This window comes from Apodemus sylvaticus, chromosome 13 (genome assembly GCF_947179515.1).
Source record: "Apodemus sylvaticus chromosome 13, mApoSyl1.1, whole genome shotgun sequence".
NCBI classification, from domain to species: Eukaryota; Metazoa; Chordata; class Mammalia; order Rodentia; family Muridae; genus Apodemus; species Apodemus sylvaticus.
The window spans coordinates 51,609,009-51,631,926 of NC_067484.1; the positions used below are offsets into that span (position 1 = coordinate 51,609,009).

The following is a 22,918-nucleotide window of genomic DNA, read 5'->3' on the forward strand; positions in this document are numbered from 1 at the left end:
CTCTCCGCAGCACACAGGCGCATTCTCCTTGGCGCTCTCTTTCTGGGCTCCCCACACCTTTCACGATGTCCCGCCCCCCAATACCACGCAGGCGTGTCTTTTGTGTAGCCCTCCTAGGCTCCACCCGTTCCCAAGGAGCTCCGCCCTTTCCGTAGCACGCAGGCGCATTTTCAGGGCGCTCTCTCAGGCCCCCGCCTCCTTCTACGGCGCCCCGCCTCTCCCTTAGTACGCAGGCGCATCCTTCCCACAGCTCGCGCAGGCTCCGCCCCTTCCCCGCCCACCGCCCCCGCCGCCCTGCCCTGCCCCGCCCCTAGGCGGTTGCTGGCGGCGGCCGCCGCCCTCCCTCGACCCAATGGCGCGGCTGCGGCGTCAGTAATGTGAAGCAGTGAACTGGCTTGTCCGGCCCCCGGGCCTGCAGCCCATTACACCATCCGCCGCGGCAGCTGCTGCAACGCGAACGGCCTGGGAGGGAGGGTGCAGACAGCTCCGCGGGGCGGGGCGGAGCGAGCAGCGCGGCCGGATTCATTCCTGTGGGGCGCGGGGCATGGAGGAGCTGTGCGGCCGCAGGCGGAGTAGGGCATCCCAGGCGACCGGGACAACGGTTTCCATTTGAAGGGGCGGCCGGAACCGGAGCAGCGGACGGTGGGACGACCAGCCCCGGGGCAGGTAACGATGGCCGCGGCCTGGGGCCCGGCGGGGAGGCCTGGGCGGGAGGAGGGCGTCGGGGCAGACAGATGGCGGCCGGCCGGGGTCGTGTGGGCCGCGGGACCCGGGGCAGGCGGGAGGCTGGGAGGGGTGGAGGCGAAGGTGACGGAGGGCGGTTGTGGCCGCGGAGCACGGGGCGGCTGGGGAAGTTAAAGGCTGGAAGGCGGCCGGATTTCCTGAGCGCCTCGCGTAGTTAGAAGGGAAGAAAGCCTTTCCGGCGAGGTCCTAGCGTGAGCAGGCCGAGAGTTGGTGCGTCTGACCTTTTTGTTCCTTGTCGAAACCCATCCTGGCCACCATGAGGCCTTCCAGCCTCGCGCCCTTGGCGAGTGCTTTGCAGATGCAAGAAAGAAGCATTTCTGAACCCGCCGCGTCTCCTGCCCCTTTCGGGTACTCGCTGGGCGTGTGCAAGGCAAAACCAGAACAAAGCTGGGCTGGCTAGAGCCGGACACGAGGAAACCAATTGCCTGTAGTGTTTCATTTTCCGCACATCGGGGGGAACTGCCTCCCATCGAAACATTATGGTCTTCGCGTGAACCCTTTTGTATTTTCCCTTCGCACCTCTTTTGGAGGAAGGGGGAAAGGATCGTTCCGAGTATGGCATTTTTCCCCTTTTCTATCCCCCCCCCCACAAGATTAGAAAATAGGGAAGCCCAAATCGTGTTTTTATCTTTACTTGTATGCAAAAATCCTAAAACTGTTTTCGTTTTCTTTTTCTTTTTTTTTAATTCGCTAGTTCGGTGCTCTGCTTCTCCGATGTTGGAATGCGATAGGACAGAACATACTCTCTGGGTTTTATATCCGTTCTGGGTCTCGGTGACTAACGTTGAACTTTGGCTCCTGCTACTTGCCTGCGTGGAGAGTTAAGCTGGAGCTTGGCTTTGAACGATAAATAAAGCTTAGCCTCGACTGGACATAAATGGATCTAAAGACAGCGGTGTTCAACGCAGCGCGCGATGGCAAACTCCGGCTCCTCACCAAGTTGCTGGCAAGCAAATCTAAAGCGGAGGTTTCCTCCTTGATCTCGGAAAAAACAAATGGGGCCACACCACTTTTGATGGCTGCTAGGTATGGACACCTGGACATGGTAGAATTCCTTCTAGAGCAGTGCAGTGCTTCCATCGAAGTCGGGGGCTCCGTCAACTTTGACGGGGAAACCATCGAGGGGGCCCCCCCTTTGTGGGCCGCTTCCGCAGCAGGACATCTGAAGGTTGTCCAGTCTTTGTTAAATCATGGAGCATCTGTCAACAACACGACTTTAACCAACTCAACTCCTCTACGAGCTGCGTGCTTCGACGGCCATTTGGAAATAGTGAAATATCTTGTAGAACACAAAGCCGATTTGGAAGTGTCCAACCGGCATGGGCACACTTGCTTGATGATTTCGTGCTACAAAGGACACAAAGAGATCGCTCAGTATTTACTTGAAAAGGGAGCGGACGTTAATAGAAAAAGTGTTAAAGGTGAGCTCAGCTCTGTTTTTCTCTTGCTTGTTTTGTTTTAGGTGACTGCCTCTTGTATTCAGGAAGTTTGACAACAATTTGTAGCATTGTTGTTGAGTAGGCCTGCATTAACAGACCTGTGTTTACTAGGTAACCCTTCCAGTATTGCCTTGACTCTGATACTTGATAGTGCGTTAGACATAGGTGATAAACGATCCCGGCTGCTGCCTTCAGCTGCATTTTCGCTCTCATCCCCGAAGTTACAGAGTATGTTAGTGGCAGAGGAGCTGAACCTCTGGGAGTATAGTGAAATACATTGTTTTGGACTGTTTTAAACGTCATTTTGGGGTAGTGAGTCACTATCTTATTTATTCTAGGTAGGCAAATTTTGTTGCTCTGACATAGAAAGCTAGACCATACTGCCTTGAAAGGATTAAACCTGAAAGAGATACATGCTTCCTGATTCCACATACTCGAGGCCAATAGAAAATCCTTTTATGTAGAATACATATTAAATGTAGCAAGACAGAAAATGGATTTTCAAGACTTGCTCAGGGCTTAAAAAGCTAAATGGGGACTAGGTCAAACCAGTGGATTTGTTGGCAATAGTTTAAAGACCTTAGGAAGAGCTTAGGTTTACAGTTCAGTGTAACTTTCAAGATTGTTAGAAACTAAAGACAGTAGTGATAGGTTAGGGATTCTTTCAGTCTTTAAAAGAGGCTTTCTCAGCACAATTTTGATAATCTGAAGATGTTAAGTAAATCTGCCCACAAGCCGGGCAGTGGTGGGCGCATGCCTTTAAGCCCAGCACTTTGGAGGCAGAGGCAGGCGCATTTCTGAGTTCGAGGCCAGCCTGGTCTACAGAATGAGTTCCAGGACAGCCAAGGGCTACACAAAGAAACCCTGCCTCAGAAAAAAAACCAAAAACAAAAAAAAAAAGAAAGAAAGAAAGAAAAAGAAAAATAATTCACTACCTAACTTTAAAAAGCTGTTAAGATTTATGAATAGCATACATCAGGCTAAGAGTTTTTCAAACAACATAACTTGGCTTGCTTTGTTTACAATGAAAAATAAGCCTTATCCCTGCATTCTAGACTTCTATAGAAGTTCACCATCTTTTATAGTTTGTGTCTTTTCTTTAGAGATGGACTGTGCACCCCTCTCTCCCTGCTTTGCCTTTGCTGTTGGGTGACACCCAACCTTGTGTATGTATATGTATATGTACCTTGTATGTATGTATAAATGTGTGTGTAAATGCATGTGCGTGTGTTTGTGTGTCTGTGTACAGGCTCCGGTGTAGTGGTCTCTTTAAAAATACAGAATTGTTACAGAAATATGTTTTTGTTTTAATCCCAGGTATGGGATATGGGGCTATTTAGACTGTCCACAGCAGCTGACTATGGTTTGCCTCAAACTCTAGCAGGGGTGTGATTTTGCCAGATACAGATAGTTTCTGCAGTGACATTTGGAATTCTGGGGACTCTTAAAGGGGTCCTCATAAATTCTAGAGCCCCAAGAGGGGCTGTGGCTGCTGCTGCTCCTCCTCCTCCTCCTCTTCCTCTTGCTACTGGTTCCTGTGGTTGTTGTTTGTTGCATTTTGTCAGATGGTTGTGTGGAAACGTACAAGAAATTGAATATCTCAACTACAAAGATCAAACTTGCCCCAAGGAACTGGACTCCCCTAATCAGCAGGAAGTAGTTTAACAATATTGGTGCCCCCTTTCTCCCCTAGCCTTTTTCTCCTACCTAGTGTTGGGAAGTTGTAATAGGGGTGGACAAGGGTGGTGGAAAAAGGGATTGGCAAAGTAGCCAAAAGCCTGGCTACATTCAGGTGTCTTTTTTTTAAATTTTTGTTGTTGTTGTTGTTATTGGTTTTTCAAGACAGGGATTATTATTATTATTATTGGTTTTTCAAGACAGGGCTTCTCTGTAAGGCCCTGGCTGTCCTGTCCTGATCCTATATTATGTCATTCTGTTCCAGTAAACATGGCTAGCTCATTCTTGTTTGATACAATTTTTCATTGAATGTATATAGTTGATTGATTCAGGACTGTGCTGCTGTGAATATTCTTGAGGAAAATTGTGTATTAGCACACATCTGTGAGAATAATTACAGTATGAATGCCTGCATAAGGAGAATTGTAGAAGCAAAGTATGTGTTGTGATAGAAGGTAAACTACTGTGGGTACTGTAGTGTTGCTGAGCATGTTTATAATAATAGTATTGGTGTTTTATTTTGTTTTGTTTTGTTTTTAAAGGACCTTATGAAAATGATACGAGACCATTGCCTTTTTTTTTTCCTTGAAGTTTTTCAGAGCAAATGCAAAACTATTAAAAGAAATCCTGGTACTCAGACAATCCTTCCAGAGATAGTTCTAAATTTTATACAGATATGAGTATGCAGGTTTATTTAATATCTTGGTCTATAACCTGTTTTTTAAATTGTAAGTTATTTTTAAATACTTAACCATAGCTCCTTAGTTTTAAGACCTGCATACTCTTTCTTTTTGTACACTAATTAGATAGATGTTTTTATTCATTTTTACAAAAGTAAACATATCTTGGCTGAATAGTTGATACTACAGGATATACAATATCTTTAGTATTTTTCCTTTAACATTTTTACCTTTTACTAAAAATATTTTTTTCTCACATAATATATATCCCAGTTATGGTTTCCCTTCCTTTGCTCCTCCCAGTTCTAACCCATCTAGAGCTACTCCCCTCCTTAGAAAACAGACAGGCTTCTAAGGGAATGGACTATACACTACATTATATTCTACTAGACCATATTATTTTCTATTATATTATACTGTACTATGAAAAAAACTAACACATGGGAATTGAACAAAAACAAACAGAAGGAAAAGAACCCAAGAAAAGGCAGAAGAAATATACCATATTTCTTCTTATATTGCTCATATACCAGTGAATCCCATAAAAACACTAAACTGAAAGTCATGATAATATATATGTAAGGACCTGGTGCAGACCTGTGCAGTCATGCTCATGCTGCCTGTCAGTCACACTGACTTAGAGGGCTTTGTTTTCTCGCTTGTCCTCCAACCCCTCTCTAGCTCTTATATTCTTTCTGCCTACTCTTCCCTGGGCTTCCCTGAGCCCTGATAGGAAGGATTTGATGGAGACATCCCATTTAGGTCTGTGTGTTGCAAGGTCTCGCAATCCTCTGTATAGTCTGGTTGTGGATATCTTTATTTCTTTGCACTACTGCAGGGGGAAACTTCTCTGATGATATCTGAGCAAGGCACTGATGTATAGTAGAGCAGAATGTTAGGAGTCCTTTGTGTTTGTTTGTTTGTTTGTTTGTTTGTTTGTTTAGGACAGTAGTATTTGCTTTACCCTAGGTCCCTGTACTATCCAGTCTCAGGTTCTTGGTCATCCAAGCAATGTCAGTTATGAGTTCCATCATATGGAGTGGACCTTAAGCCAAGTCAGATATTGGTTAGTTAGCTCCACAGCGCTTTGTAACACCACTGCACTAATATATCTTGCAGGCAGGACACCATTGTAGATCAAACTCGTTAGTGGTTTGCTTGGTTTTTACATTTTTGGTAGGGTACTGCATCAAAGATGCTAGAACATAGGGGTGCAGGCTCTGTGGGCACCAGCTTGACTTCTCCATGTCCAATGAGTTGTGTAGGTGTTTTTTTCGGCAATGGGGTCTTGCCATCAGTTTGTGGTGAGCAACCTATAGTCTTGGCAGCAGCATGGGTTGTTTTAGGGGTTCCCATGTAGTGATAAGAGATGGCCAGATGGGGCGCTCTCTCCCCGTTATTGGGGTATTTCATTTAGGTCTCCGTCATTTATGTATATATTTTAGGAAGCTTCTGAAGTGGCCTTAAGTTAGCTGTCTTTCCTCATATTCTTTCCCTCATCCTTTTCTCCCCGTCCCTGCCCACTTCCTCCTCTTGTTCTAGCCCTCCTATCCATCCATGGTTAGTTACAACCATGGCTATCAGCCAGGCGGTGCTCTCTGGGAGGCAGAGGCAGGTGGATTTCTGAGTTCGAGGCCAGCCTGGTCTACAGAGTGAGCTCCAGGACAGCCAGGGCTATACAGAGAAACCCTGTCTTGGGGGGAAAAAAAAACAAATTAAAAAAAAAAACAAAGCAAAACAAAACAAAATAACAACCATGGCTATCTATTCCCCCCCCCCCTTTTTTTTAAAGATTTATTTATTTTATGTATATGAGCACACTATAGGTATCTTCAGACATACCAGAAGAGGGCATCAAATTCTACTTCGGATAGTTGTGAGCCACTATGTGGTTGCTGTGAATTGAACTCAGGATTTCTGGAAGAGCAGTTAGTGCTCTGAATCACTGATCCATCTCTCCAGCCCTCTATTTCCCTCTCTTTCCCTCTCTTTCCCTCTCTTTCTCTCTCTTTCTCTCCCCCTCCTTTCCTTTCCTTTCCTTTCCTTTCCTTTTCCTTTTCCTTTTCCTTTTCCTTTTCCTTTTCCTTTTCCTTTTCCTTTTCCTTTTCCTTTCCCTTTCCCTTTCCTTTCCTTTCCTTTCCTTTCCTTTCCTTTCCTTTTTCCTTTCCTTTCCTTTCCTTTCTTCCTTTCTTTTCTTCCTTTCTTTTCTTCCTTTCTTCCCTCCCTCCCTCCCCTCCCTCCCTCCCTCCCTCCCTCCCTCCCTCCCTCCCTCCCTCCCTCCCTTCCTTCCTTCCTTCCTTCCTTCCTTCCTTCCTTCCTTCCTTTCTTTTTGGTTTTGGTTTTGGTTTTTTGAGACAGGGTTTCTCTGTAGCCCTGGCTGTCCTGGAACTCACTCTGTAGATTAGGCAGGCCTTGAACTCAGAAATCCTCCTGCCTTTGCCTCCCAAGTGCTGGGATTACAGGCGTGTGCCACCATCGTCTGACCTTTCTTTTTTTCTTTTTTTTTTTTTAAGAAAAAATTCTGATTAAGAATTTTTATTTAAATTACTGTTTAATCGTGTCAGTATTAGGCATACTTCAAGATAACTAAAGGGGAGAGGATAAAATTATCATCCTATGTTGAGGGAGGCTTTTTGATGTTTTTTTGGTTAGGACTCTTTTTTTTTTTTTTTTTTTTATATATAAGTACACTGTAGCTGTCTTCAGGCACACTAGAAGAGGGTGTCAGATCTTATTATGGATGGTTGTGAGCCACCATGTGGTTTGCTGGGATTTGAACTCAGGACCTTTGGAAGTGCAGTCAGTGCCCTTAACCACTGAGCCATCTCTCCAGCCCTGGTTAGGACTCTTTAATCAGTTTAATGATGTCCATATTATTGAAATCCAATTGGGGTATCTTTTAAATTCTTAAGTCAGTGGAGATGTGAGTACTGATAGTATTTGCCTTATATTTTCTAAGTTTGATTTAGATACTTCTATAAAAAACAATATATGCTGCACAAAAGAAATATTATAATAATAGCCCATATTTTTGCCAGCTCTTTCTCCTACTGTGTGATTTTTGAGTGATTCAAAAGGAATGTTCTCTTTCTCATCACCATTGTCACAGCTCTGTATGTGAGGATGTATGGGGCGGTGAGCTGTGCATAGGCGGCCTGGTCCCTGGTCAAGCTCAGGCTTAACACCTAGAGACTGTCGTGACTGCAAGGAACTGCAGGTGTTTGGCCATACCCCTCGGGCCCTTAGCTCTTGTAGCATCGCAGCCACACCCCTCCCACAGCTCCCTCTACCCTCCCAGAGAAGTCTGTGGCCATCAGTCACGTAGGAGCAGCATCAAGCCCTCCCATGTGCAAATAAGGTTTCCCAAAGCTCTCAGACCAAGCCAATGAGAAGTACCTGACCCATCCCAAAATTGTATGTAAGAATCCTGTCCAGAAGGAATAAAGGTGTGCGAGAATTACTCAGTAGTCTGAGAGTCTGAAACACCACCAGAAGCTCCCTCGCACTTCTAGATGGCACTCCTCGAGCTGGCCTGTTACCTGCCCAATCTGTCCCTACTCTGCACAGGGTGACACGGAGGTACTAAGACACGGAGGTACTGACTGAGGTGGAGGCTACTCCAGTAGAGGCAGCAAAGCCATCCCCCCTTCCTGCTCGCACTCTCCTCTTTGCCTGAGCCCTCCCACCAGGCGAAAAGAAGGCAAGTAAGGAGAGAGTTGCACCAAATGTTTCAGATATCATCAATTTTAAAGTCATACACAGATAAAATATCTCATTTTGTGTGTAACCTTTTGTGATGCCACTTCATCACAAAGTGGGTGAAGTGATTGTTTATGGATGGTAGGGACAGATTCCAATGTGTACACACCCTCACCTGCCTGGACTCTGACCCTCAAACTTTGTTATTGATCCTTAGATTTTTGGGTGAGGGCATGGGGTTGGAGGATAGGGAAAGGAACAGTGGTAATCAAAAAGAACTACTTAAAACTGATGTGGGGCTGAAGGAGTAGCATATTTGACTTGGTGGGGAAGAAGAATAATTTTTAGCTCTGTCTTAAAAATAAGACTAGAGGTAGAATCCAACAGATTTTCTCTTTAGTGGTGGTGGGGACCTCAGGGTTTCATGCATGCTAGAAAGTGCACTATTTCTGAGCTACATTTTCAATCTAGTTTCTTAGAACATATTATATGTTATGCATTAGAAAGTGTTCTTAAAAGGATAACACCAGCAGGGCCATGGTAGCGCACGCCTGTAATCCCAGCATTTGGGAGGCAGAGGCAGGCAGATTTCTGAGTTCGAGGCCAGCCTGGTCTACAGAGTGAGTTCCAGGACAGCCAGGGCTACACAGAGAAACCCTATCTCGGGGAAAAAAACAACAAAAAGATAACACCAGTCAGTTACACTTGGTCTTACTTTACAGTGCTGATGAGGTCTTCATTCCTTTACTGTTGAACAAGTAGGTGACTATTACTTTTAAGCTTTTCTCATTACTTTTTTTTTTTTTTCTCGAGACAGGGTTTCTCTCTGTAGTCCTGGCTGTCCTGGAACTCACTCTGTAGACCAGGTTGGCCTCGAACTCAGAAATCCACCTGCCTCTGCCTCCCAAGTGCTGGGATTACAGGCGTGCGCCACCAGTGCCTGACTTCTCATTACTTTTTAACAGGCTGTTGGCGTTTTTTTTTTTTTTTTTTTTTTTTTTAAATATGTTTTAAGCGGTAAAATTCATTCATTAATTGAAAGGGTATTATAGTAAGACAGTATACCTAGTGTTGATCCCTGCCTTTGAGGTTTGATCTCAGAGACAGGTTCATCTGTAGATACTATTAGATAAATGGAAAGAACTCTGTCCCTGACAACATACCTAAGGAGGAGGGCAGTGGGTTCCTTCTTTCCCCGTAGCATTCTATAGTGGGAGAAAATTCTTCAGATATTCAGGAGTGTCTCTAGTTGAACATAACAATTGTTTTTTGTTTTTTTGTTTTTTGAGATAGGGTTTCTCTGTGTAGCCCTGGCTGTCCTGGAACTCACTCTGTAGACCAGGCTGGCCTCGAACTCAGAAATCTGCCTGCCTCTGCCTCCCAAGAGCTGGGATTAAAGGCATACACCACCACTGCCCAGCAACAATTAGGCAATTGTTTAAAAAACATTTTTAAACTTTATTTTTGCTTTATGCTTATGTATATTTTGTCTGCATGTAAGCCTCTGCATTGTATATTTCCAGTGTTTGTGGAGACCAGAAAGGATATTGGAATCCTCTGGGGTTGATGTTACAATTTTGAGCTGCCATAAGGATTCTGGGGATTGAATTTAGATCCTTTGGAAGGGTAGTGTTCTTAATCCCTGAGCCATCTCTCCAGGCCTATACAGTTGGCTTTTGAGACAAGTTGGTTCCTATTTAAAACTAACCATCTTCATATCTGAGGAGATTATATTAATCCCCATAATCACTACATCCCTCTCAGTACCTCACATTTGCAATCTTCTTTAGGTTTTTTTGGTTCTGTTTTGTTTGAGATTGTTTTTGTTTATGCTTGGGTTTTTTACTTTGCCGTTCTCAAATGAAGTTACTTAAGCCCTTCATACCCGCTTTTACATCTAAACTGTTAGGAATCTAGCAGTCATTTTTGTGTCTTTTCAAACATACTGGTCTTTGTTCTTGTTGGTCAAAATATATTTTACTAGGAAAACAAGTGTTATTGAATTTTCAGATAATTTTATTGAGATCTAATTCACATACCATTGAATTATTTAAAACATATAATTCGATGGGTTATTTTTAGTGTGTTTAATGAGTTAGATAGCTGTCACTACAGTTTTTCATCATCCTACCAAAAACTTCATGTTTCTTGTCTACTGCATTAGCCTCAAGTGATTACTAAGTTTCTTTCTGCCGTGTAAATCCACCTGTTGTAGACTTGTGTAAATGCAGATGGAACATATGTCCCTCATGACTTGCTTCTTTCACTTAGCATAATGTGTTCAAGGTTCATTCAGTTGTAGTGTGCCAGTTCCATTTTTATTCCCAAATAATAAAATGGCTCTTAATCTGTGGGTTGTGATCCCTTTAGTGGAGTCAAATGGCCCTTTCACAGGGATCACCTAAAACCATTTAAAACATACTTACAAACACTTAAAATTTATAACAGTGGCAAAAAGTGCTATGAAGTAGCAATGAAAATACTTTTATGGTTGGGGATTGCCCTGCGTTAGGAAGGCCGAGACCCACTGGGACAGATCTACCATCATACTCCTTCAGCGGTTGATGAGCACGTCATTATTTTATTTTCAGCATTATAAGTGATGCCTTTATGGGCATTTATATAAAAATTACATGGGTATATTATATTTTTATTTCTCTCAGGCATATGTGTTTCTAGGAATTGAGTAAGGTTACAGAGGTCACTGTCTAATATTTAAGGAAGTAACAGACTGTTTTTCAGAACAGTTGCATGGTTTATATTCCTCAGAATATAGGAGGGACCTCATTTTTCTGCGCTCACTAGTCCTTGTTCTGTTTAAATGTACCCAACCCATTCTACAATTGTGATTTTAGTTCATAGTTTTCTATGGCTAATGATGTTTAGTATCTATTCATATGCTTAATTCACATATTGTTTGCCATTTCTGTATCATCTTATTGTCTTCTATTCTTTGTTTTATAATTGAGCTGTTAAGAGTTTATGCATTTGGCATACAAGTCTTTTATCATATATATATATATATATATATATATATATATATATATATATATATATATATATATATATATATTGCCAAGTGTTTTTCCCATTTTATGGATCTTTTTTTTTTTTACTCCCCCCCTTCCCCCCCCAAGACAGGGTTTCTCTGTATAGCCCTGGCTGTCCTGGAACTCACTCTATAGACCAGGCTGGCCTCAAACTCAGAAATCCTCCTGCCTCTGCCTCCCAGAGTGCTGGGATTACAGGCGTGCACCACCACCGCCTGGCTCATTTTTCATTTTTGATGGTATTATTTATAGCAATTTTGAATTATTTTGAAGATTTTAAAGAATATCCATTATAGATCAGTTGTGTAATATTTGACTTAAACAAGATAATTGCTTATTACATTTTTATTTATTTTGTATAAGTGTGTATGTGGGTACACAGATACCACAGCACGTGTGTGGTGGTCAGAGATAAAGTTACAGGGTTTACTAAAATTATTTATGGCTTAAGAACTTTTCCAAGGATAAAAAGTATAACCTAATTATAATATATACTATATTCCCACTTTGGGTCATTCAAATTTAGACTAAATAGCAGGACACAGTGGGACACATATGACTATATCCCTTTATTTTGATTTAGGATGTTTGCTAGCATGTTGATAACATTTATGTTTAAGCATTGCATTCCATTCAGATAGGGGAATTATAGGTCTGTACCTGGCCCAGCCTCCCTCCTGGATCTAATGAGAAAGCATTTGGTTATGTCCACAACAGTCATGCCACTGTTTATTAGTGAACATATCTGCCCAGCAAGTCGGTGTTGTACCTACCATAGGTTATACAGCGGGCAGGTCCATTGATGACTTTCCTCTTCCGGCAGGCTTCGTGGTACTTTCTGGTACCTAGAAAGCTACACATCAGGGAGAAAGCGTTCAAGTCAGTTCCAGCTTGATTGCTCTGTGTCCTACAATAGTGTTGTGTCTTCAGCAATAGGGTCTTCCCGTCTAGCTATTGTGGGCAGCCTAGAGCAGTGGCAGCCCTCTGGGACCTCTCTTACTCATAAGGGAGGTTTCCCCTTCCTAGAGATTCCCATTTACTAGCCTATACCTTGTAGGCTATACCTGCATTGTCAGTGTATGCAGGATATCTGTGTTTAAACTTTTAAAGTTACAGTTTTTGTTTTGTTTGTTTTGTTTTTTTGAGACAGGCTGTCCTGGGATTCGCTCTGTAGACCAGACTGGCCTCAAACTCAGAAATCAGCCAGCCTCTAATTTATTCCAAGTGCTGGGATTAAAGGCATGCGCCACCACTGCCTGGCTAGAGTTACAGTTTTTAAATAGCTTTTGAAGTACTACGTGGAGTACTAAGTTGCCATAATTGTTTTTCATACATCTTTAGGTTTGGTTAATCCACCCCAACTTCCTCTCCTCTGTCTCCTCTGCATCATTTCCTCCTTAAATCTTTAACCCTCGGTATTACTTACCTCTCTCTACTTTGAGATCATATGTGCTATCCCCTTAACTGTTTTAAGCATGTGCTAATTTTGGCACTTGTTTATTGAGGTATAATTTACATAAAGTCTGTCTGTTTTAGTAACCATTTCTGTAATTTTTACAGAATGTACAGCATTACAAATGTGCTTTCTGTAATCCCTGCCATGTAAATGTACGAACAGAGATGTCTTCTTTCAGACCCCAGTCTCGGGCAGCCCTTGGTCTGCTGTCATTGCTGTGTTAGAGACACTATCTTTTTTTTTTTTTTTTTTTTTTGGCATACAATTGGTTCTTTAATTGTACAGAACACAAGTTCTACACGCTGTTTGCAAATTTATCAGGTTCTTGAATTTTTATGAAAATCTTTAGAGACACTATCTTAAGTAGTGAATATTTTGAAGCAACACAAATGCCTACTGACAAGGAAATGTTTATGTGAATTATGACATATCTCCTTACTTTAACTTTTATGGCAGAACCATTAAGAACAATTAGGCAATATCAGTGTGATTCACAGAGGCTGTGCAGATTTGCAACTTAGACAGAATTCCAACATACGGTGAAAAGCATGAATAGTTGTATATACTGAATATATCTTTGTCAAAATATAGTATACAAAAAGATTTGTAGAAACAGTACAAAGATTATAGATATATTTGAGGAAAATGAAATAACCTTTAATATGTAAAAAATGAAATCAAGACTGAGTATTGTTGGTATAGTCTTATCTGTTAATTTAACATCTCTATATTCTTTTATGATGTGTGGCAGAGTTCAGAGGTTAAGACAGTGACTTTATGACCTATGAAGACTAAGATATTGATTTTGCTAGCTTCTAGGTTAGACTCTTACCAGAGATACTGAGGAGCAAGGCCAGAGAAGATGATGGACGTGGTACTGTCATGTAAAGTCTGCTCCCATAGTACACCCGTGTCCCACTTAACCAAATAAAATACTTTATAAAACTAAAGATTTTTTCTTTATGCTATAGTGGTTTCAGAATCTTGAAGGTTTTGTACTGTTGAAGAAGAAGCTCAACTAGGAAGATGTCATTGCACTTTGATTTGAATGTTGACTACTATTAGATACAACATTCACAAGTGTAGTATGACTGGCTTTTGAAATGGAATCTCAGTTTGCACCCCCATAGGAAGGGCAGCAGTATCAGTTAACCGGACCCCTCAGAGCTCCCATCTATATCAAAGACTGTACATGGGCTTGTCAGTGGCTCCAGCGGCATATGTAGCAGTGGACTGCCTCATCTGGCATCACTGGGAGGGGAGGTGCTTTGGTCCCATGATGCCCCAGAGAAGGGATGCTAGAGGGGTGAGGTGGGAGTGGGTGGATGACTGGATAGGGGGAGCACCCTCTTAGAGGCAAAGGGGAGGGGGATGGGATGGGGAGTTCATGGGTGGGAGACCAGGAAGAGGGTAACATTTGAAATGTAAACAAATAAAATGATTAATTAAAAAGATAAAATAAAATGGAATCTCAGAAATGATATCATTGAGGTGGCATTTGTTAGATTTGTGTTTATGTTTTACCACTAATTTTTGGTTTCCTGTTTGTGTGTAGAATTGAATTTAGCCCTCTGTCTTACATTGTTAAACTTAAAGATTAAAAGAGACAGTAGCTAATACATTTTAAGAAAATAAGTCTACATATTTATTTATTTATTTATTTACTTATTGGGTGTTTTTGAGACAGGTTTTCTCAGTGTAGCTCTGGTTGTCCTGGAACTCAGGCTGGCCTCGAACTCAGAAATCTGCCTTCCTCTGCCTGGGATTAAAGGCATGCGCCACCACTGCCCAGCTCATAATTTCTTGATGTGGTTCTTTTTCATGTTTGCATATCACATATGCCTCTACTTTCTGAGTTTAATGTACTACTTATTTCTTTTCTTCCCACCAGTTTCTTGAGATTGACTGTAGCCACTTTTAAGCCTTTTTGTTTGTTGTGTTCATTTAGAGGTATGCGTTACTCTGAGCACAGTTTCGATCATAAGATTTGTTATTTAGTACTTTCATTGCCAGTCAGATGAAATTACCTTTTGACTTAGTTTTTTGACTCATGGGTTATTTATTAAAATGAAATTTTTTTTTTGTTTTTTTTTTTTTAGAGACAGGGTTTCTCTGTGTAGCCCTGGCTGTCCTGGAGCTCACTCTGTAGACCAGGCTGGCCTTGAATTCAGAAATCCGCCTGCCTCTGCCTCCCAGAGTGCTGGGATTACAGGTATGCGCCACCACCGCCCCCAGCTATTAAAATGAATTTTAATATTTGAAATATAGAGAATTTTTTTATGTTACTGATTAATTTTATGTTTTTTTTTTTTGTTTGTTTGTTTTTTTGTTTTTTTTTTTTTGTTTGTTTGTTTTTGAGACAGGGTTTCTCTGTGCAGCCCTGGCTGTCCTGGAACTCACCCTGTAGGCCAGGCTGGCCTCAAACTCAGTGGTCCATCTGTGTCTGCCTCCTGAGTGCTGCTGTTAAAGGCATGTGCCATCATTGGAAAGCTTTATGGCAGTCTTTTGATACTCTTTAAAGCTTACTTTATGGCCTAGATTATGGTCAGTATTTGTGTACTCCATGTATCTTTGGGGGAGAAATATTTTTCTTCCATGATTTCTGTCTTTATGTTTAGGGTGTGTATTACATGCATGCAATTTGTCTTCTGGAGTTCCACCTAGAAATGGGGCCCTGGAGAATTCCTGGAAAGACACATTTTCAACCCATCTTGGGGGGCTGAAGAGATTAGGTTGTGGTGTCAGCATGGGCTGATAGTAGCAGTGGTAGAAACAAGATAGTTGTCCTCATGAACAAGGGGTAAAAGCAAGCAGCTACACTAGCCTGCTCTTCCCACCTCTAATAGCTGGGATGCAGCCAGAGGTGCTGTCCACTCACTCTAGTCGGTATGAGGATTCTGACCCTTTACTTAAACCTTCCCAGAATGCCTAAGTAGACATGCCCAAAGGCCTCTTGAATGTAAGTGCAACCAAAGTGACATTAACCATCACAGCACCTGAGGGATGATCCCTCTGGCTTCTACAGGTACACACGCATATACACATAGTGAACACACACATGATTTGAGCTGCTGTAACAATTTGATCCTCCAGGTAGTATTAGTATTTGCTTCTAGTGTTTGAGTACATGCAGTAGCATCCTCAGTTATTTTATTAACTTAATTTCCTTTTCTATGATGGCTTATCTATTTGTAGTTCAGCTTTGCCATGTGGAACTGTAGCCTCAAGTAGGGAATAAGTTTCCAACGCTCCCTTCCCAATAGCTTGTGGCAGTTGTCTCCAGTCTGCAATGCAAGCTGTTGAGAGGCCTGTTTCTCACCTGTCGTCTAAAGCCAGTGGAGACCATTAGGAAAGTTGTACCCAATTCTAGACTTTTTTAGTTTTCTTTCTTATCCTGAATTACTTTGTTGACTCTTTAGTGCTTTAAGCAAAGTTTTAGATTCAAAGTTGTTGCTAGGCCATGATGGGACAAGCCTGTAACCCCTAAACTCAGTAAGTACAGACGGGAGAGAAACAGTTTGAGAATAGCCTGGGCCTGTATCAAAATAAAAAACAAAAACAAAGGAAGGACAGATGGACTAGAGAAAATGAAAACAGGTTGGTATTTTTTGTTGTTGTTGTTTGTTTGTTCTTGTTTTTTGAGATAGTATATTGTCTGTGCTGACCTGGCTGGCTTTGAAAATACAGTCTCTCACCTCTCCTTTTCAAGTGGTGGATTAGAGATGTACACAGTCATACCTGCTCTCTTAGTACATAGTCTCGAGTGATTGTACTGCTTTGTCACTGCCATTACTAGACAGAAAGAAACAAGGCCTCCTTTTCTCTTTCTCTTTTAAGCCAGATGGGGTTTTTTTGTTTTGATTTGGTTTTGCCTGCACATGGCTGTACTTAGAATACTCTTAATTTTTCAATAAATGCATAACTTTAGTTCGTTTAAACCTGATTTGCTGCATCCCTAGTCTTGATTTTATGTTGCTCTTAATATAAAAGAAATGGCATTTAAGCCTTTTTTTTCTGCTTCAGATTTTTGTTTGTTTGTTTTTAATTTATACCATCTATTTTTTTGGGGGAATGAAAATAGTAGGGATTCTCACTTCAGAATAATTTGAAATGTTTTTTGTTTGTTTGTTTGTTTGTTGTTTTTTTTTTCTCGAGACAGGGTTTCTCTGTGTAGCCCTGGCTGTCCTGGAACTCACTCTGTAGACCAGGCTAGCCTCGAACTCAGAAATTCACCTGCCTCTGCCTCCCAAGTGCTGGGATTAAAGGCGTGCGCCACCACTGCCGGGCCAAAATGTTTTTAAAATATATTTAGAGTAGTAGTTATTTTTACTTAATTGAAATTTGAAGCGAATGACAATCAGTAATCAGAACCTCTGAGTGCCTTGGGTGGTTGACAAACTTTGTTGTAGATCACTAAATCTGAGACGGAATAAACAGATTCTAAATAATCATGTAGTACTTAAAAGATACTGTGGGAAAGAAACAATGATCAACTAATGAAATGTTTCAAATCCTTGTATGTAACAACTTTTAAAAAATCGCTTTAAAGGATATTTACTTCTTTACTAGTTGGGGTTGTGGTGTGTGTGCCGTGGATTGTGTGTGGAGGTGAGACTCCCGCTAGAGTCAGCTCTTTCCTTCAGTCCTGTAGGACCCCGGGGACAGAACTCATCAGGATTGACAGCAAGTGATGTTACTGCAAAACTATCTTTTTCATATTGTTTTGTTTTTTGAGACAGAGTTTCTCGGTATAACATCCCCGACTGTCCTGAAGCTCACTCTGTAGGCCAGGAAGAGCTCAAGTACAGAAATCTGCCTGCCTCTCCTTCCTAAGTGCTGGGTTTTAAAGGCATAAGCCACTACACCTCACAAAGCCATATTCATGGCCCATGTTTTTTCTTTCTTTGTATATATGTACCCGTGTTTGCTTCTATGTGTACATACCACTCGTGTGTTTGTAGGGTCTCTTTGTGGTTTGTTGTTGTTCTGTATATGCCAGGCTAGTAGGTCCACAAACTTTCTGGAATTTGGTGTCCACCTCCCATCTTAGTGTAAAACACTGGGATGCCAGGTTTACACTACTGAGCTGAAGAGTCATATCACATCTTCACGCATGCTTGCCAAGCACCTCACTCACTGAGCTTTACTTACTGAAGGCTCGCCCAACCCCCAACTTTAATTCTAAAGTAAATTTGTTATTTAAAGTATTCATCTTCAAACCACTTCCTGGTGTAATACTATGTTGCAGGTCCTGAAAAGCAGCCTGATACTTGAAGGTGACTCACTAGAATAGTACTCATAGCTAAGATTTATTACAGTGATATCATAAGGAGACACAGCTGATCATAAGGGGGAGTCAGGGTGAGGTCTAGAGGGCAGTGTGCAGGCCTCTTCCTGCCTTCTCCTTTCATGAAGAACATTCTTCCTCAATAATGAAAAGCACATATTTTGGCATAGGGAAACCCATGACAGATTTAGCACTTAAGGTTGTTATTAAGGACTGGGTCATACAGGTACCCTTTGCCTAACCATATCCCAAATTTCAGACTCCTGGACAAAAACCAACTGTTTAACAAATTTCATAAACTATGATTTGACACAGTGAGCCACCCCTATTATTTAGGGATTATGCTGATATAGAGAAAGAGTTTCCAGATGCCAGTCTGAGGCTAATCTTGTGAGTTCTTTCTGAGAGTGGCATAATTTAATTTTTTTAAATATTGATTTAAGTGTACTAAAGCCAGGCATACTTTCATTTTTTAAATATTGATTTAAGTGTACTAAAGCCAGGCGGTGGTGGCCCACGCCTTTAATTCCAGAACTCTGGGAGGCAGAGGCAGGCGGATTTCTGAGTTTGAGGCCAGCCTGGTCTACAGAGTGAGTTCCAGAACAGCCAGGGATACACAGAGAAACCCTGTCTCGAAAAAAAACAAATCCAAAAAAAAAAAAAAAAAAATTACAACAGGAATTAACCCATTCTCGAGGATTTTGTATATGTCTTTTCAGGAGTTATAGCTCCCACATATTTTTCAGGTCTTAGTGGACTTATTTTTCCTATGAGAGCAATGTTTTGAAGAATATGCAACAAAAATTGGCTTTAACAGTTAAAACTCATTTGATATTCAGGAATTTTGTCTTCTACTAAAGTCAAGTGGAAGAATCTTAGATCTTAAAGACTAGATTTTTCGTTTATAAATGGAGAAATTGACCCAGAAATCTACAAATGACTTAGGAATTTTTTTTTTAAATATTTATTTATTTTATGTATGTGAATATACTATCACTCTCTTCAGACATACCAGAAGAGGGCATTGGATCCCATTACAGATGGCCATGAGCCACCATGTGGGTGCTGGGAATTGAACTCAGGACCTCTGGAAGAGCAGTCAGTGCTCTTAACCTCTGAGCCATCTCTCCAGCCCCAGACTTAGGAATTTTATTTCACTTGTTCAGAGAATATGCTTTAGAGTTACAGAATATTCACTTTCATTTTACTGTGAATGAAATGTGCTTGGGGCTGTTGATTAAGGAGCATTATCTGACAACTCTGGTGGTGGTGGGGTTTTGTTTTCTTTTTGGTACTTGTTTTAATAGAGTTATTTGTTCAGGAAGTTTAATAAGTATTTTCTTCAGCTCCTGCTGTGTATCAGACACAAATATTAGGTGCTGAAGGTAACTTTTATTCTTTGTAACTATAATATGTCTTACAGAATTGCCTGAACTTTTTGGGGAGGTTACATTATATCCTGGCCCTGGTGCTTCAAAGTATGCTCTTTCCTTTCTCTTTAAGGCAATACTGCATTGCATGATTGTGCAGAGTCTGGAAGCCTGGACATCATGAAGATGCTACTTATGTATTGTGCCAAGATGGAAAAAGATGGCTACGGGATGACTCCTCTTCTCTCAGCAAGTGTGACTGGTCACACTAATATTGTGGATTTTCTCACACACCATGCCCAGACAAGCAAGACAGAACGTATTAATGCTCTAGAGCTTCTGGGAGCTACATTTGTAGATAAAAAAAGAGATTTACTTGGGGCTTTGAAATACTGGAAAAAGGCAATGAATATGAGGTACAGTGATAGGACTAATATAATTAGTAAACCAGTTCCACAGACACTAATAATGGCTTATGATTATGCCAAGGAGGTAAACAGTGCAGAAGAGTTAGAAGGCCTCATTGCTGATCCTGATGAGATGAGAATGCAGGCACTGTTAATTAGAGAACGGATTCTTGGTCCTTCTCATCCCGATACCTCTTACTACATTAGATATAGGGGTGCTGTCTACGCTGACTCTGGAAATTTTAAGCGATGCATCAACCTATGGAAGTATGCTTTGGACATGCAGCAGAGCAACTTGGACCCTTTAAGCCCAATGACCGCCAGCAGCTTACTGTCGTTTGCAGAACTGTTCTCCTTTATGCTACAGGACAGGGCGAAAGGCTTGCTGGGGACTACTGTTACATTTGATGACCTCATGGGCATACTGTGCAAAAGTGTCCTTGAAATTGAGCGAGCTATCAAACAAACTCAGTGTCCAGCTGACCCATTGCAGTTAAATAAGGCTCTTTCCATCATTTTGCACTTAATTTGCTTATTAGAAAAAGTTCCTTGTACTCTAGAACAGGATCATTTCAAAAAGCAGACCATCTACAGGTTTCTTAAGCTGCATCCAAGAGGAAAGAATAACTTCAGCCCTCTGCACCTGGCTGTGGACAAGAATACTACATGTGTAGGGCGGTACCCCGTTTGTAAGTTCCCATCTTTGCAAGTTACTGCGATACTGATAGAATGTGGTGCTGATGTGAATGTCAGAGACTCTGATGACAACAGTCCCCTACATATCGCTGCTCTGAACAACCATCCAGACATCATGAATCTCCTTATTAAATCAGGTGCACATTTTGATGCCACAAACTTACACAAACAGACTGCTAGTGACTTGCTGGACGAGAAGGAGATAGCTAAAAATTTGATCCAGCCCATAAATCACACCACATTGCAGTGTCTCGCTGCCCGCGTCATCGTGAATCATAGGATCTATTACAAAGGGAACATCCCAGAAAAGCTGGAGACCTTTGTTTCACTCCACAGATGATGATTCGATTGTGCTTCAGCACTGTTAAAGCACGAATTGGGAACAGTTGTTTCATAAATGAGCACTGTTGTGATAACACCAGCATTCATTTAGCTTGATATCATTGTGCTCTCATTGGCTAAAGCATTGTAAGCATCAAATCTGCAGGATTGGTTTCCCAGTATTTAATATAAATATACCGTATAATATATTGTTGTGAATTATTGAGAAATGTAATGTCATATTCAAATTTCTAAAATTGTCTGCCAAAGGCCATTCTGATTTTGTTTGCTGTTGGGTGTTTGGGACAGAGTTAACTGTTTTTCAGTGATGCCTTTATATTTTAATAGTTTGTGAATTTTATACAATTGAAAGTCATCCTCCCCTGACTCCCCCTTCTGTCTTCAAGTTTTGCCTGTTTCCACTTTTTTCTCCCAAACCATTTCTGCTACAGTGTTCCCTGAACTTTGGGTCCATGCTAAGTCATAACCCTTATGGACTTGTTCACCATTGCAGTTACCATAAGTGCTTTACCTTCTCTATGCACCGGCTTAAACTGGGACTGTTGTGTGTTGGCATATTCTCTATGCAGCAGTTGGTCAATTTCAACTCAAAACACTGTTTTCAGTTACGAAGTTCATTTCACAAAAGTACTCTTAGAGCATGTCACTTTCTCGTTGCCGGTAAGCTGTTTGAGCTCAAGCTTTTTAAAATTTTATGTTTGGTTTTTGCTTTATTTCTTCACATCTGAGGTTTCTTTCTTCAATCCACAGAAAATTTTGTATGCTAAATTTGGGAAACAAATCTATTACAAGTCATTAACCCAGTTGAAATTTAGGTCTGTCATCTTAGGATATCATGCAGTAAAGGAAGACCTTTGTAGAGTGACCTGCCTTCCATACGCTCCAGCGTCGTCCTGCTTGTGCTGATGGTGTGACTCGGTGCAGACTCTGCTTCCGTCTAGCCTCAGACTTGATCACACAGCCTAATGACTCACTGAACTACCAGTCATCCAGCTGCAGACCACGTTAGTTACAAAAGGCTAGAGCATGTCAGTGGCATGATGCTTGCCAAGCCAGATCTAGGCATCTAAGATAATTAAGGTATTCTAGTATGCAGTTTACTGCCATAGGATCAAAGGTCAATAACAGCGTTCTTTCTTTCTTCAAGTTTATGTATATCTTTTAAAGATAACGTGCATGAATTACTTTGATCTCAATTATTTGTCACCCTATTAAACACGAGATTTCACAGTGATTTCTGTTCCCTTAATGAAAGCGTCTCCTTCTGTCCCCCATCTCCATATCACCCCTCCCAGGTCTTCCTCCCTCTCCCTTTTTTTTCCCTATTGTAGATTTGTTAATGCCGCAGAAAGGGCTCTTTTGACTTAAGATAAGTGAAAATTAAAAAGATTCAGGTAATCACTCAGCACTTTACCGCTACGCAGTAGAATTTACAATAAATGGTACATTACCCTACTGATGTCGGAAAGAATTTGTTCTGTATGAAAAGCTTATTGATTCTAGCAGAGTCAGTTCGTCTATGAACTTCATGATCTGGGTCGCTGGGATTTAGGGATGACATTTTATTCTGAGGGTTGATGAAATGCCACTTAAAGAATTACAAATAATGAAATTCATCTTTATTCAGAAAAAATTTGTAATGGGTAGTAAATAAAGAACATTAGACTTTTTCATTAAACAATTGAGGTTTAATTCTTTAAAATGTATCCTTACTCATTTTACTACATTTTAAATTACATTTTACCATTGGAAAAATGGATTAGTTATCAATGATCTCTTTAAACTCATCAATGAAAAAGGTTTTACTATGTTTTATTTACCATGGAAAGTCTGATAAAATATTTGAGCTGCTGTATATAAGAATAATATGTCATTTAGACAGATATCTTAACAATATTTTGAAATCATCTCCCTCTAATGGGTGTTGTGAGAGTTATCTATGAGTGAGCCACTATTTTTTTTCAAGGTAATTAAACTCGTTGATTGATTTCACTTTTTGGGTACAAGATGACAATTTGATTTTAGGGATTTAATGTCTTGCCTCCCCTCTTTGCCCAGAAGAGTCTAGCTT

The 22,918-nt window shown here is 41.2% G+C and overlaps 1 protein-coding gene across 1 annotated transcript; it reads left to right on the top strand.

Annotated features, from left to right (window-relative positions):
• Positions 1–338: 338 nt before the first annotated feature.
• Fem1c (fem-1 homolog C) lies at positions 339–22,528 on the top strand. The gene is made up of 3 exons (XM_052155411.1): positions 339–666; positions 1,439–2,165; positions 19,536–22,528. The coding sequence occupies exons 2-3, from the start codon at positions 1,622–1,624 to the stop codon at positions 20,843–20,845; spliced, it is 1,854 nt and encodes a 617-aa protein (XP_052011371.1). The 5' UTR covers positions 339–666; positions 1,439–1,621; the 3' UTR covers positions 20,846–22,528.
• Positions 22,529–22,918: the final 390 nt, after the last annotated feature.

Coding starts and splice junctions, on each gene's coding strand:
- Fem1c (XM_052155411.1), top strand. CDS start 1,622: ATGGATCTAAAGACAGCGGTGTTCAACGCAGCGCGCGATGGCAAACTC. Junction 2,166..19,535: donor TAATAGAAAAAGTGTTAAAG/GTGAGCTCAGCT, acceptor TTTCTCTTTAAG/GCAATACTGCATTGCATGAT.